This window comes from Charadrius vociferus, unplaced genomic scaffold (assembly GCF_000708025.1).
Source record: "Charadrius vociferus isolate BGI_N301 unplaced genomic scaffold, ASM70802v2 scaffold259, whole genome shotgun sequence".
In the NCBI taxonomy this organism is placed as follows: domain Eukaryota; kingdom Metazoa; phylum Chordata; class Aves; order Charadriiformes; family Charadriidae; genus Charadrius; species Charadrius vociferus.
The window spans coordinates 3,480,927-3,494,207 of record NW_009661368.1 but is presented as its reverse complement, the minus strand read 5'-3'; the positions used below and the strand labels follow the sequence as shown (position 1 = coordinate 3,494,207).

General features: G+C 46.0%; 2 protein-coding genes across 2 annotated transcripts in view; one reads left to right on the top strand and one right to left on the bottom strand.

Annotated features, from left to right (window-relative positions):
* The window catches only part of DDX27 (DEAD (Asp-Glu-Ala-Asp) box polypeptide 27), an 8,104-nt gene extending 7,612 nt beyond the window's left edge, over nucleotides 1-492 (bottom strand). Inside the window, exon 1 of the mRNA XM_009893509.1 lies at nucleotides 453-492. Within this exon, the coding sequence (XP_009891811.1) occupies nucleotides 453-492 (40 nt within the window). The remainder of the gene's footprint in view (nucleotides 1-452) is intronic.
* Nucleotides 493-1,141: 649 nt separating this feature from the next.
* Nucleotides 1,142-13,281, top strand: part of ZNFX1 (zinc finger, NFX1-type containing 1) — a 12,904-nt gene continuing 764 nt past the window's right edge. Inside the window, 14 exon segments of the mRNA XM_009893508.1 lie at nucleotides 1,142-1,483; nucleotides 1,606-3,094; nucleotides 3,911-4,042; nucleotides 4,275-4,423; nucleotides 4,642-4,794; nucleotides 5,234-5,351; nucleotides 5,589-5,836; nucleotides 5,953-6,092; nucleotides 6,398-6,552; nucleotides 7,222-7,367; nucleotides 7,736-7,846; nucleotides 8,566-8,661; nucleotides 10,837-11,703; nucleotides 11,706-13,270. Coding sequence (XP_009891810.1) covers nucleotides 1,142-1,483; nucleotides 1,606-3,094; nucleotides 3,911-4,042; nucleotides 4,275-4,423; nucleotides 4,642-4,794; nucleotides 5,234-5,351; nucleotides 5,589-5,836; nucleotides 5,953-6,092; nucleotides 6,398-6,552; nucleotides 7,222-7,367; nucleotides 7,736-7,846; nucleotides 8,566-8,661; nucleotides 10,837-11,703; nucleotides 11,706-13,270 — 5,711 coding nt within the window.

Below are 13,281 nucleotides of genomic sequence, written 5' to 3'. Positions count from 1 at the left end.
TGTCCCGGGCTGAGCACGACGGCGGCTGTGTCGGGGTGCAGGAGCGGTGCAGCCCCCGCCTCGCCCCGGAGAGCCGCGACGCCCCGCTGAGTAGTCGCCGGACCGAGCCATGGAGGGTGCTGGGCAGGAGCCGTGCTGCCGGCAGCCCCGAGCAGGAGGCAGAGGTGGAGGTCGCCCGCGGGGAGAAGGTCTGGTCGGTGGTGCTGGTATGGGGGGATCCACTCCTTCACTGCCTGCAACTAGTGAAATTCTCTCTTAAGCCTCAATTCCAGCATTTCATTATCTGCCGCCCAGGCCGTGAGGTGATGATGCATTGCAGCTATCTCTTTGCTGACTGTTTCTGCCAGAATTCTGCCCTAAGTTTTCTATTGAGAGCATGACAAAGGCTATACGGTCTATGCTTCCTGCTGCTCTGACTTTGTCTAGGTCTGCGTTTGAGCTGTGCTATGTACAGTCAAAGTCAGCTGCTGCTGTCTTTGTCACTATTTCCATGATGGCCAACTCTTGAGGAAATCCTGTCCTGTGCCGGAAACTTCACCTTTAGCCTTTCTTAATTCTGCTTTCTGCTCTGTGGAAAAGGATTTAGGTTTTTGTTTCGCATCTTCATGGCTTAACAGCTTAAATGAACTCTAGGCATGGCATGGTTTTTAGCAGTTAGAAAAAGGGATACAAAGGAAAGCCCAACTTGAAAGTCTGGGTGCAAATATAATGGTGGTTTTCTTACTTGATGCCAAATGTCCAAAATACGCTGACTATTGGGCTAAAATGCTCATGTGTTTGTATTGAGAGACAGGTTAATGTGGTTGATGTATAATTAAGGAGTGTCTGTCTGTTTTGTTTTGGTTTTTTTTTTAAGGTCGCACAGATCACTGGGATACTGGCTTTATACGAAGAGGCAGAAACAGAATAAATAATGTGCCAGGCCAGACAGCTCAGTTAGGGGAAAGCCCCCAAGCCAGTAATTATACTCTTCTACCTGGGCAAAGAGAGGAGAGATTTGGTGGCTGGACTTGGAGGGTTCCTCAATCAAGCAAGAACAAACCAAGAAACCAAGGTGGACAGGCCAACAGTGGAGCCACAGGACACTGGAATGAACTGGAGAATGAGGGAAGAAGAATGAGGCATCAAGGTGGACAAGCGCATGAGAGGGCCAGAGGACCCTGGAATGAGCAAGAAGATGAAGGTAGGGGAAGGAGGTATCAAGGTGGACAAGCACATGAGAGGGCCAGAGGATCCTGGAACAATCAAGAAGATGAGGGTAGGGGAAGGAGGTATCAAGGTGGACAAGCACATGAGAGGGCCAGAGGACCCTGGAACGAGCAAGAAGATGAGGGTAGGGGAAGGAGGTATCAAGGTGGACAAGCACACGAGAGGGCCAGAGGACCCTGGAACAATCAAGAAGATGAGGGTAAAGGAAGGAGGTATCAAGGTGGACAAGCACACGAGAGGGCCAGAGGACCCTGGAATGAGCAAGAAAATGAAGGTAGGGGAAGGAGGTATCAAGGTGGACAATCCCAGGAAGGAACTAGAGGGCTGAGGAATGGGCAAGAAAATGAAGGTAGGGGAAGGAGACTGCAACCTCGGGAGAATCCTCATTTGTACCAGAACCCTACCCCAGGTGGTCCCCAGTTCAGTGAGCAGCCTCAGCAAGTCAAAAGGATTGGCTATAAATTCCTAGAAAGTCTCCTCCAGAAAGACCCTTCAGAAGTTGTCATCACACTTGCTTCCAGTTTGGGTTTGAAGGAACTTCTTTCCCAAACGGCTATGAAACCCAATTTCCTTCAGCTCGTTTGCCAGGTGCTTCGAAAAGCATGCAGCTCCCGAATGGATAGGCAGAGTGTCCAACAGCTTCTTGGAGTGGTGAAGGAGTCCAACTTTCTCAAGATCTGTCTGCCACAGTATGTGTCTGACATGATGACAGAAGCAGTCCCTGCTGTACGTCATCAGTACCCTGTGCATATTAGCAACGTCATTTCACTTCTTCAGGACCTGATCAGTATTTTCCCAGCCAGCTCCGTGCAGAAAATCTCCGTTCTCTTGACAGTCTTGCCAGCATCCATAAACGCCCTGAGAGCTTCTGGTGTGGATATCCCAGAAGAAACAGAAAAAAATCTAAATAAAGTCCAGATGCTCGTGCAGCATCTGCAGGAGAAGAGACGTGAAGGCACACTAAGGGCTGATAACTATACTCTTATGCAGCCTCGGACTGATGGTCAAGAAGAAACCTATCGTACAATGACCATTTATCCAACATATAAGGAGGTACATTGTGATGATAAACCCTTTCTACGTCCCAATATTGTTTCTGGAAGATATGAGAGCACCAGCATTTATCTTGATACCCATTTCCGGCTTTTGAGAGAAGACTTTGTAAGGCCTTTAAGGGAAGGTATCTTGGAGCTTTTGCAGAGTTTTGAGGACAAAGGCTTGAGGAAAAAAAAATTTGATGATATCAGGATCTACTTTGACACGCGGATCATTACCCCTCTCTGTTCCCCAACTGGTATTGTTTACAAGGTGCAGTTTGACATAAAACCATTGAAGTTTGTACGATGGCAGAATTCCAAACGGCTGCTATATGGATCCCTGATCTGCATGTCCAAAGATCACTTTGAAACATGCCTTTTTGCCACTGTTTCTCATCGTGATAATGCAGATCTTGCCCACGGGATTGTGCAGCTATGTTTTAATGCACAGAGCCAGGCACTGATGGCAGAGGTTCAGCCCTCAGACTCCTTCCTCATGGTAGAGACAACTGCTTACTTTGAGGCCTATCGGCATGTGTTAGAAGGGTTACAGGAAATCCAGGAAGAAGATATCCCATTCCAGAAGTACATCGTGGAATGTGATACACAGGTGGAGAAGCCAACATACCTGACAATGGATACTGTCTACAACTTTGCGCCCTTGATGGAAGATCCCCTGTCAGATGAAGAGGTGAACCCTGATGGTTTGAGAACGCAAAATGTCCATGTTTTAGACCCCAGGCAGTGGCCTTCAATGGAAGCCTTGAAATTAGATGAGTCTCAGATGCAGGCTTTGAATCTTGCACTCACCAAGGAGCTGGCTATTATCCAAGGACCTCCTGGGACTGGTGAGAAACATTTGCTTTAAGTCTCTGTCGTTTAAGTTCATTGAGTTCATGTCGTTGAGTTCTCTTTGACTCCCCCATTTAGGGAGATTAGCTTCAGAGAAAGCCAGCTGTACAGTCTCCAAAACTTTAGTCCCGTGCCTGATTGATGCTTGAGTAGACCAGTTAGCATGGGTTGTGGAGAAGGTGAAAATATCCTCAGATACCCATATCTGATCTTACGCATTGCTGACCTAGTTGCAAGTAGACGCCAACTGCACTACTGGCTTTGCTTGTGTATTGGGGTGAAAAAAGTTTCAACTGTCTTTGATAACATGGTACCTCTTGCTGTGCAACAGTCCTATTTGTCTTCGTAGCATATTAGAATGTTTTGAGTGTTCAGCCATGAACCTCTGTGTGAATAAAGCATTACAAGATTAACTGTAATTGTTTTAAATGGTACCTGAACTCAACAAGCGCCACTGCTTGAATTCTGCTAGTATGCGGATGTTCGTCTGCAGCCAAGTGTCATGTATGAAACCAGTATCGGAGTGGGCTGGGGGATGCAGTGACAGAGGAAACCCTGGGTCCAGGTCCAGGGTATTAACCAAAAGACAACATTCTTGCAGAGCGTGGCCTTGCTCAACTACAGGCCAGAAGGAGTGTCATGATACTTCATTTGCATTTTGTAAACGAGTTGCCTCTGGGGGCATCCCTCTTGGCACAGACCAGATTTGCAGCCTAGAAGGAAGTCTTGTATCTGTTTTTGATGATTCCTGTGTTTCAAGGCACCCTGTAGAGGGTGGATTACTGTTTTCTAATTCTGAACTTATTTTGCAGGGAAGACTTATGTGGGTTTGAAGATTGTTCAGGCTCTCTTGACTAATAAGCATGCATGGCAAAGCACTGTCCAGAAGTCTCCCATCCTTATAGTCTGCTACACTAACCATGCACTGGATCAGTTCTTAGAAGGTAAGAGTACCTGGCAAGTGTGATGCAGGGTCAAGAAATTACAGCATAGCTCTTACTCTGCTCATCTTGTGGTGTGATGACCTGCTGTTTTGGCTTTTTCTAGTGACTCTAGCCCCATTGATACACAGTAAGGAAACTTCACTCCGACCAATCCAGTGTAGCATTTGCCCTTGTCCTACAGCAGAAAACAGAGCTGGCCTCTTTAGTACTAATATTTCTCTTTCATTCCCAGGAATATACACGTTCCAGAAACACGGGATGGTGCGTGTCGGGGGCAGAAGTAGCAGTGAGGTCCTGAAGCAATTCACCTTGAGGGAGCTGAGGAAGAAGTGTGAATTCCGATACAATTTGCCCACGCATCTCCGCAGAGCCTATGTGAATGTATGCGCAGAGTTCACTGGAGATGGTGGGAGTGGGTTGCCTGGCCATTGGAGGAGCTAACCAAACTTCCTCCACACCTGTTCTTTCACCTTGTCTTACACTGAAATCAGCCTCTTAATTCTTCTGTCCTTGTTCACTTTATCAGTTTCTTGTCCTGCTGTTTCTGAAGTCTGCTTCTCTGAGTATGATGATGCCTCCCTTTTCTTTATTATGAGTAGATAACCAGTGAGATGAAACAGGCTGAGCAGGAGCTCCACGAAGGAGCGAAGCTCTTAGAGTGCACAACGTATGGAGTTCTGCATGAGCGCCACTTGGAAGCGTTCATTGCGCCCCAGCACTGGGACAGTCTGATGAATGGTCTGGTAAGACAGGTCCTTTTCTTCTCAGTCAAGTAGTCCCAACGTACGCTTATTGCCCTCTCTGCTGATGAGTCTGAGGTTCCCCAAGCACACTTCTTTTTAGCATCACTTGGCTACCAGGAAAGTGAGGGAGCCAACAGCAAGCTGTGCAAGCAACTGCAGTCTAGACTGGGCAGGGCAGGCAAGGGCTTTAAATTTTGCTTCTTTAAACTGCAGAGATCCTAAGTGATCTTTATCAGCATAAAAGTACAAGTACCCAAATGAAAGCCTCTTAAACTGAAGGGGAGGAGGGATGCTCTTTCTGAAGATCTGAGGCTGCTCAGACTTTTTAGCTCTGGAGGTCTCTCACGGGGCTTGTCCTAGTTGCCTGCTGCTGCAAGGTGCTGCTTTGGCATCATCCAAAAGCTCTGAAGTGCAATAGGCCTGGCTGATTTCACTTTCCTTGTATTAGGATAATGAGGAGTTTTACTACAGTGCTTCACAACACTCAATGATTCTGGAGTGGCTGGGCCTTGGTGTAACTGTCTTCACCCAGAATGCTGCAGAGAATATCGGGGCTGAGAATCCAGGTAAAAAACCCCAAACCAAACACAACTCTCCCCCCATCCTCTACAGGTGTGTTTGCCTAAGCAGTGCATGTGTGCCAGAAAAGAGACACTGCTTCTTAACAGGCACTGAAAGATGAATGGTACTGTAAGGTAGTGGAAAGAAGATTAACCTTAATTTCCACATAATGATCTGACTGCTGCACTGTGATTCTGCTAGAGTGGCTGTGGCTTACTGCATGTGACTGGTGACTCTCACAGGTGGCCAGCAGGAGAGAGAGGAGGAGTGGGAAGGTGAAGCAGAAGAGGAGCTTTTGGAGATCCCGGAGGAGGCTGACCTGATTCAAGCTGACAGAGTGATTGAGGACGAAGAGGCAGCAAAGCCTCAGGGAAGGAAGGAGGAAGAGCACAGAGCTGTTAATGAACTAGCCAGCATGCTGTTGGCTATGAAGCTGGAGGACCAGGAGCAAGGAACAGCTCAACCACAACAGAAGACTACGCGGTGGGAGGTAATTGCATGCACTAGCAAGTTCTGGCTTTGCTTGACTGTGTAAAGAATAACACAGGGATGCTAATGAAGAATCTTTGTGCTGTAACTGCTTATTGGGGAGCTTTTTTTCTGCAGGTAACTGCTGCCCAGAGGAAGAAAATGAAACAGAAGATGAAGGCTGAGCTCCGTAAACTGAGTGCAATGACAGAGTCAGAGGCCAAGGCTATTCAGGATCTGTGGCAACTTGACCTGAGTTCCCGCTGGAGGCTTTACAGGTGACAAAGCAATTTTGCAGGATCCCTCAGGCAAATGTTTCCTACGACTGTTCCAGTTTGCAAACTCTTTCTGTCAAGCCACGGTGTCCATATCTGTTTAGCTCCTTATTTGAATGCACTTATTATTACCTTCCCTGTATTGCACAGGCTGTGTTGTCCTCTCCACTGTGTTCAGGACTAAGTACCGGTGCTAATAATCTCTTGCCCAAAAGACACAGAGAAAGTTTTGAACTGAATCCACTCAGAACTTCTGGATCACGATCCTGTTCAACTTGCTGTGTGTGATAATGGCACTTTCTTCTCAGGCTTTGGCTGCAGACCTATCAGGGGCTTATTCGACAGAGGATTTTGCAGCATGAACAGCAGTATCGGGCAGCAGCAGAAAGGCTGACAGAACTGAGGCTGCAGGAAGATCTTTGCATTCTCAAGGAGTCCCAAGTTGTGGGGATGACAACTACAGGTGCACAGCAGTTGGGAAGCAAATCTGTATTGCACTGCATCCAGTAATGGTTAAAGGACCTTGTTGCCAAAAGATTAGTATCGTGCTGCTTGACAGCCTGGGTCAGGCTCTGCGTTAGTCTACAGCCTTCTTAATCTCTGACTCCCTTTGCAAATGTGGCTATTGTGCGAGTTGTTAAGTAACTGCATGAGCAGTTTCTGTGCACTTGTGCGCTTCCTCCGTCTTGAGCGGCATTATTCTAATAGAAATGCTTCGCTTGTGCCTGAGTAAAGCACAGGTAATATCTGCACTGCTATCCCTACATCACCTTCTGGTGATCGTAGTGTAAATGTCACTGTAATATGACCCTTCAGAGAGACAATTTTAGGTTTATTTATGTGTGTTGATCAATGTATTGAGTAGGTATCTTATGTCTGAAGTGAGGGTCGGGAAGGGGCCAAGGCAGGCATAAGATTCTAATCCCCACCTGCCTTCCCTAATAACTCTTCATACAGAAGCCATCCTTGGTATGGTGCTGTTCTAAAGTTCAAAAAGCTGAGTCTTGAAGTGGGGAATCTTGGGAAGAACCCCAGTCTCTTCTGGGACACAGTCTACTCCCCTCCCTGAAAACTCTTGTACTGCCTGCATGTAATTCTATTCTGCTAAGGTTTATCTTCTCTCCTTGCTCAGGTGCTGCCAAATACCGTCAGATCTTGCAAAAAGTAGAGCCGCGAATTGTCATTGTAGAAGAGGCAGCAGAGGTGCTTGAGGCTCACACCATTACTACTCTCAGTAAAGCGTGCCAGCATCTCATCCTCATTGGAGATCACCAGCAGGTAACGTCCACGACTAACACCATTAACTGTCGTGTAAATGAACTAGACCCTTTTAACCAAACACCATATGTGAAAGGTTGCCAAGACCTACTGCTCCCCAGCTTCCACAGATAGCACAGGTCCTGTCTCCTGTAGTTTTGGAGTAGAGCTCCTGTGGGACTTGTCTTTTAGTTTAATTGATTCAGATTTACATGTACTTTATCCACTTCAGTTGTGACTGTATCTAACTTCGACATTTAGCACTTCTGGAAGAATCCAGTCTCTGGCCTTTCTATGCAGGGACCAGTGACAGAAAAAGATGAGTGAAAAATCATACTAATACACAGGAAAAGTACTAAAACGTAAACCTCCTATCCCTTCTCTTTCAGCTGCGGCCTAGTGCAAACGTATATGACCTGGCGAAGAACTTCAATCTGGAAGTCTCCCTCTTTGAACGGCTGGTGAAAGTTGATTTCCCCTTTGTCCGTCTGAAATACCAAGTGAGGAAGAGCTATAAAAAAATCTCCATTGCATTTGCATTTAGGTTGTTTTTAAGTTTGTAGTACACTTAAGTTTATATCTCTACTCTGAGCAGTCTAAACAAAAAGAACATGCTATTAAATTCCCGAGGAATGGTAAGAGCTGTCAAACTGCCACAAGCAGTGTACCAGTATATTTCCAATTATTCGGAGATACCGTCCAGAGCACTGTGGCTTCCACATGTTTTAGTGCAATGAACATGGCTTATTGTGGCATCTGAAGCTTCCAGAACTCTGGAGATTGACAGCACAAGTCTTCTCAGGCTGCTTTCTGTCAAATTGCTCTAATAATCTGTTTTGGTGCCTGGAGAAGTTAATTCTACTTCCAGCAGTCCTGTATTCAAACTACCTAGAAGAGCTCATGTAGTGGTTAGGGTGAGGTGTTGGCTTTTGTTATCTAGAATAGTGTTCTTAGATTTGCACTGAAACCGTCATTCCTATGACAGCCACCTTTCCAAATGATTTTTTTTGAACCTGCTGCTACTCCCCCTGTAGTTGCTGGTGGTGGCAGTGATGGTGTCGGGAAGGATGGGGATTAGAAGGTGCTCCCTTTTTGACTCTTACTGGAAAGTCATCCTTGTCTTATATTCAGCCACAGTCTGTACAGTGGAACAGCAGAGTAATGACAGGGAAATATGGGGCTCCTTCCTCAAGGCTGATACAGCTGCTTTGTGTTTCAGCACCGCATGCGTCCTGAAATTGCCCAGCTTCTCAGTCCTCATATATACCAGGAGCTGGAGAACCATCCCTCTGTCCTGAAGTATGAGAACATAAAAGTGAGTTTTCATCCATCTAAGCAATTGCTTTGGTCCCCTGTTACTGGCTAAAATGAGTTTCTGTAAAATGTCGTGTTCAAGGATTTTAAATTCTTCATCAAGAATCAAGATCAAGTTCAGTTATTGAAATTTGTACGTGAAACAGAGAAATATGTGATACAGAATTAGGCAAGTAATTAGCGATGGTGGACACTGAAAATGGATCCAGTACTATTGACTTGAAAAGAACAGCAAAAAATGGAAGAGGGACCAAAAGAACTGTAGGAGACTGAAAGCTAGGAAGAAACCTTAAATGAGAGGCTTAAAGCATAATATGTGAAACTCGCATGTAAGATAGATGACTTGATTACTGGAGCCCTCCTTCCTTGGGTTCTCAGTTTGGGCATTTTACCAATACGCAACATCTGCAAACAAGATCTGTTCAGCTTAAAAATATAAAGCAATCACTTATTGGCTAACACACACAATAATCAGCTGGAATTTAATAAGTTATAAGCATTAGTATGCTTGCCACACCATGAGACAATTGAAGAGTCTCTGCTGTTGTCAGGCAGGTATCAGTCAGAATAAGTGTCAGCCTTTGCTTCTTCCTTAACGTTCCCAAGTTTCCATCTTAACACTAACTCCCTGTTTCCTGATTTGTATTTTCTCACCCTAAATAGGATTTCGTATCTCTCCACATTGGTGCTTTTCTTGCATCTTTGAACTATTAACAATCCTATCTCTGTCTGTAATTTTACCTTTCTTACCTTGCATAGCCCTGTTCTGCAGGCTTGCTCACAGCTCTCTGTCACAGCTTAACTATTAACCCAGAAGTCTGAGCCAAGGTTACGCTGCTGCGCTGTATCAGAGCTAGGCTGAATACCCTGGGAGAAAGAATTGGAGGTAGTTACGGAAAGAGGATTACAGTAGCTTAGCCTATGTAAATCTCTCTTCACGAAAAGACAGTACTAATTAGTTAAAAGCTCTTTAACTGGATGAGGAAAGCATACTGAAAACTACAGCGGAATGCTGAAGCCAAACAAGACAAAATTAATACTCAAGATGATTTAATTGCTAGAAGAAGCTATCTGGGAAAGTGGCAGGCCCTCTTTTAGAAATCCAGATCAAGTATTTTGTAGAAGATGGTTTAGTTAAACAAATGAAAAAGCAAACAAAAAAAAAATCCAAAGAAAACCCAGCCAAACAAAAAAACCCACCCAAAACACACAACTACTTAGAGACCACAAAATTTTACACCATTTCTCCTATGAGAAACTAGTCTGGAGAATCTGATGGTTCCATCTGGCCTTAAAGCAAACTTGAGATGCCAAAAGGCACCTAAACTGCATCTTCCCATCTAGTACAGTAATCAGCATAGGTGATCACTGAATTAAATTGTACAGCAGTGGACACTAAGCCACTATGGACACCTTGGGAAACCGGACATCTGTGTTTGATCTACAAAATCTGTTTTTGCTGATAAAAATAGTCTCTGGGTTTTGGCACGCAGCCCAAGAATTTCTTATGGGTAGAAGAATTCCAGTTAAGAGGCAAAATATAAAGGTCCCTGATAACTCCAGGCAAATTGAATTTTTGAACAGGTAAGCAGACAGTTCTACACCCCTTGAGCTGCTGCATGACTACTCGAGTCCCTAGTGTTCTTAGTTTTCCTGGTGGAAAAGCAATCCTCATTCATTTGTTTTCACTGTAGTAACAGAGAGGGCGTGGTTTTTTGCTAGATAGTTTTAGGCAACTGCTAAGCTCTGTGCACTGGTAACTTATTATCGTTCTCCCATAAGGCCAAAACAAGACATAGTTCACACCATGAACGTGAAATGGAAATACCATGCTTTGAGAAACGTTCTTAGCATCTTATCTTTTCTTTTCTATAATCTGAAAAGGTACGGTAGAAACATCCCTGAAAAGACAGGGAATAAAATCATCCACAGAACTGACTTCGTATAAGGATACTGAAATGTCACTAATAAGCTGAAATGTGATTAATAAGCTTAAATTCCTATCTGATGAATACGCTATGGAAATCTAAAAGGAAATTGCCTAAGTATGCAGTAAGAGCATACTGTAGTCCTCTCCTTTAGAGTCCTCCTGTCAGTGGGTAACTGGGGCCACGGAAACAGCCTGCAGTGAAGGAAGATAGAATTCAGTTTCTAACGTTCCTTTCTCTTGTTTCAGGGGGTCTTATCTAACCTCTTCTTTGTGGAACATGACTTTCCTGAGCAAGAGATCCAGGAAGGGAAAAGCCACCAGAACCCACACGAGGCCCAGTTTGTAGTGGAACTGTGCAAATACTTCTTGTGTCAGGATTATCTACCTTCTCAGATCACCATTCTCACTACTTACACTGGACAGCTCTTCTGTCTGCGTAAGCTCATGCCAGCCAAGACCTTTGCAGGTGTGAAGGTTCATGTAGTTGATAAGTACCAGGGGGAGGAGAATGATATTATTCTGCTGTCACTCGTGCGGAGCAACAAAGAGGAGAGAACTGGGTTCTTACAGATCCCTAATCGCATATGCGTTGCATTATCCAGAGCTAAGAAAGGGCTGTACTGTATTGGAAATATGAGCATGCTTGGCAAGGTTCCTCTCTGGAGCAAGATCATTCACACCCTTCGGGAGAAAAATCACATTGGCCGCTCACTGATGCTTTGCTGTCAGAACCACCCTGAAACCAAGACACTCGTATCTACAGCAGCAGACTTCAGCAAAGTACCAGAAGGAGGCTGTAGTCGTCCCTGTGAATTTAGGTTGAGTTGTGGACATGTTTGCACAAGGGCATGTCACCCATATGACAGCGAGCACAAAGAGTATCAGTGTCTGAAGCCTTGTCAAAAGGTGCTTTGTGCAGATGGGCACCGCTGTCCACGGTCATGTTACGAGCCCTGTGGACCATGCATGGTGAAAGTAGAGAAAACTATTTCTAAGTGTGGCCACCTGCAGATGGTGCCATGCTCAACTCCAGACAGTGAGTTTCTTTGCCAAGAACCTTGTCAGAAAAAGTTGAACTGTGGGCACACATGCAACAAATTCTGTGGGCATTTTTGGAATGCACTAAGTGGTGTCCTGAACTGGTTACAGTCACGCTGAAATGTGGCCATGACCAGCAGGTTAAATGCTGGATCACTGAGGAGATGAAACATGAGAAGCCTGTGGAATGTAAGATGAAGTGTTCTGCCAAACTGCAGTGTGGTCATGTATGCTCAGGTTCCTGTCATACCTGCTTTGAAGGAAGATTTCATAAGCCATGTAACAGCCCATGCAAGCGCTTCTTGGTTTGCTCCCACAAGTGCCAGCAGCCTTGTACTACAGAATGCCCTCCCTGTCAGCTGGAATGTCAGAACCACTGTATCCACAGTAGGTGTAAAAAGAAATGTGGAGAGAGCTGTTTTCCATGTGCTGAGCCATGTGAGTGGCGGTGCCAGCACTACCAGTGTACCAATCTCTGCTCCGAACCATGCAATAGGCCTCGCTGCAATGTACCATGTACTAAGCTACTGCGTTGTGGTCATCCTTGTATTGGATTGTGCGGAGAGCCCTGCCCAAAGAAGTGCCTTGTTTGTGACCATGAGGAAGTCACTCAGATCTTTTTTGGCTTTGAAGAAGACCCAGATGCTCGATTTGTGCAGCTCGAAGACTGTGGCCATGTCTTTGAGTCCCAAGGCCTTGACCATTATATGGATGAAGATGATGGTGTCATCAAGCTGAAGGTGTGCCCTATGTGTCAGACACCTATCAGGAAGAATTTGAGATATGGCACCATTGTGAAAAGGCGGCTGGATGAGATAGAAAAGGTGAAAGAGAAAATCCAAGGCCCAGCCCAGGAAATTGAGTCTAGCAGACAAAGACTGCAGGCTGCACTGACAGGGAATGCTGTTCTGCAGCGGAATCTACCCCTTAAGTACCTCATGCTAGAAGATAAACTAAAAGCTTCTGATCTCTCCACAAAGAGTATTGGATTAATTGAGAACCAGCTGAACTTGTACAAACGTGTAGCAGACCTAACCAACTCTATGAGCAAAATCAATGCGAATGAGAGGAAGGGGCTGAGAAAGCGTCTGGATGAAGTCCAGGAGTGGCTGGATAAGCCAAGGCTCAGTTTTACGGGACAGGAGCTCTCTGACCTGCAGGCTGAGCTTCAGCGACTGACCTATTTGCTGAACCTCTTGGCACGGTGCGAGGGTGCCAGGGGCACGATCGCCCCGGCGCTTGCCGCGAAGATTGCCAGTGTGCGACAGATCCTGGAAGGGACAAAGAAATTCACACAGGAGGATGAGGCTGCAGTGAAGGCTGACCTGGAGTGGCTCTGCAAGGCCTTGCCTGTGTCGGGGCTGGGCATCTCTGAAGTGGAGCGGGTGCAGATTGTCAATGCTGTGGGCTGTCCCCGTGGCCACTGGTTCAAGTGCCAAAACGGGCATATCTACGTGATCGGGGAGTGTGGGGGGGCGATGGAGAGGAGTAAGTGCCCCGAGTGCCATGAGGTGATCGGGGGCACCAACCACACGCTGGAGAGCACCAACCGCCTGGCCTCGGAGATGGACGGTGCCACCCACCCAGCCTGGTCCGATACCGCCAACAACCTCCTCAACTTCCAGGAGCTCCGCCAGCTGCTGTCGCGGACCG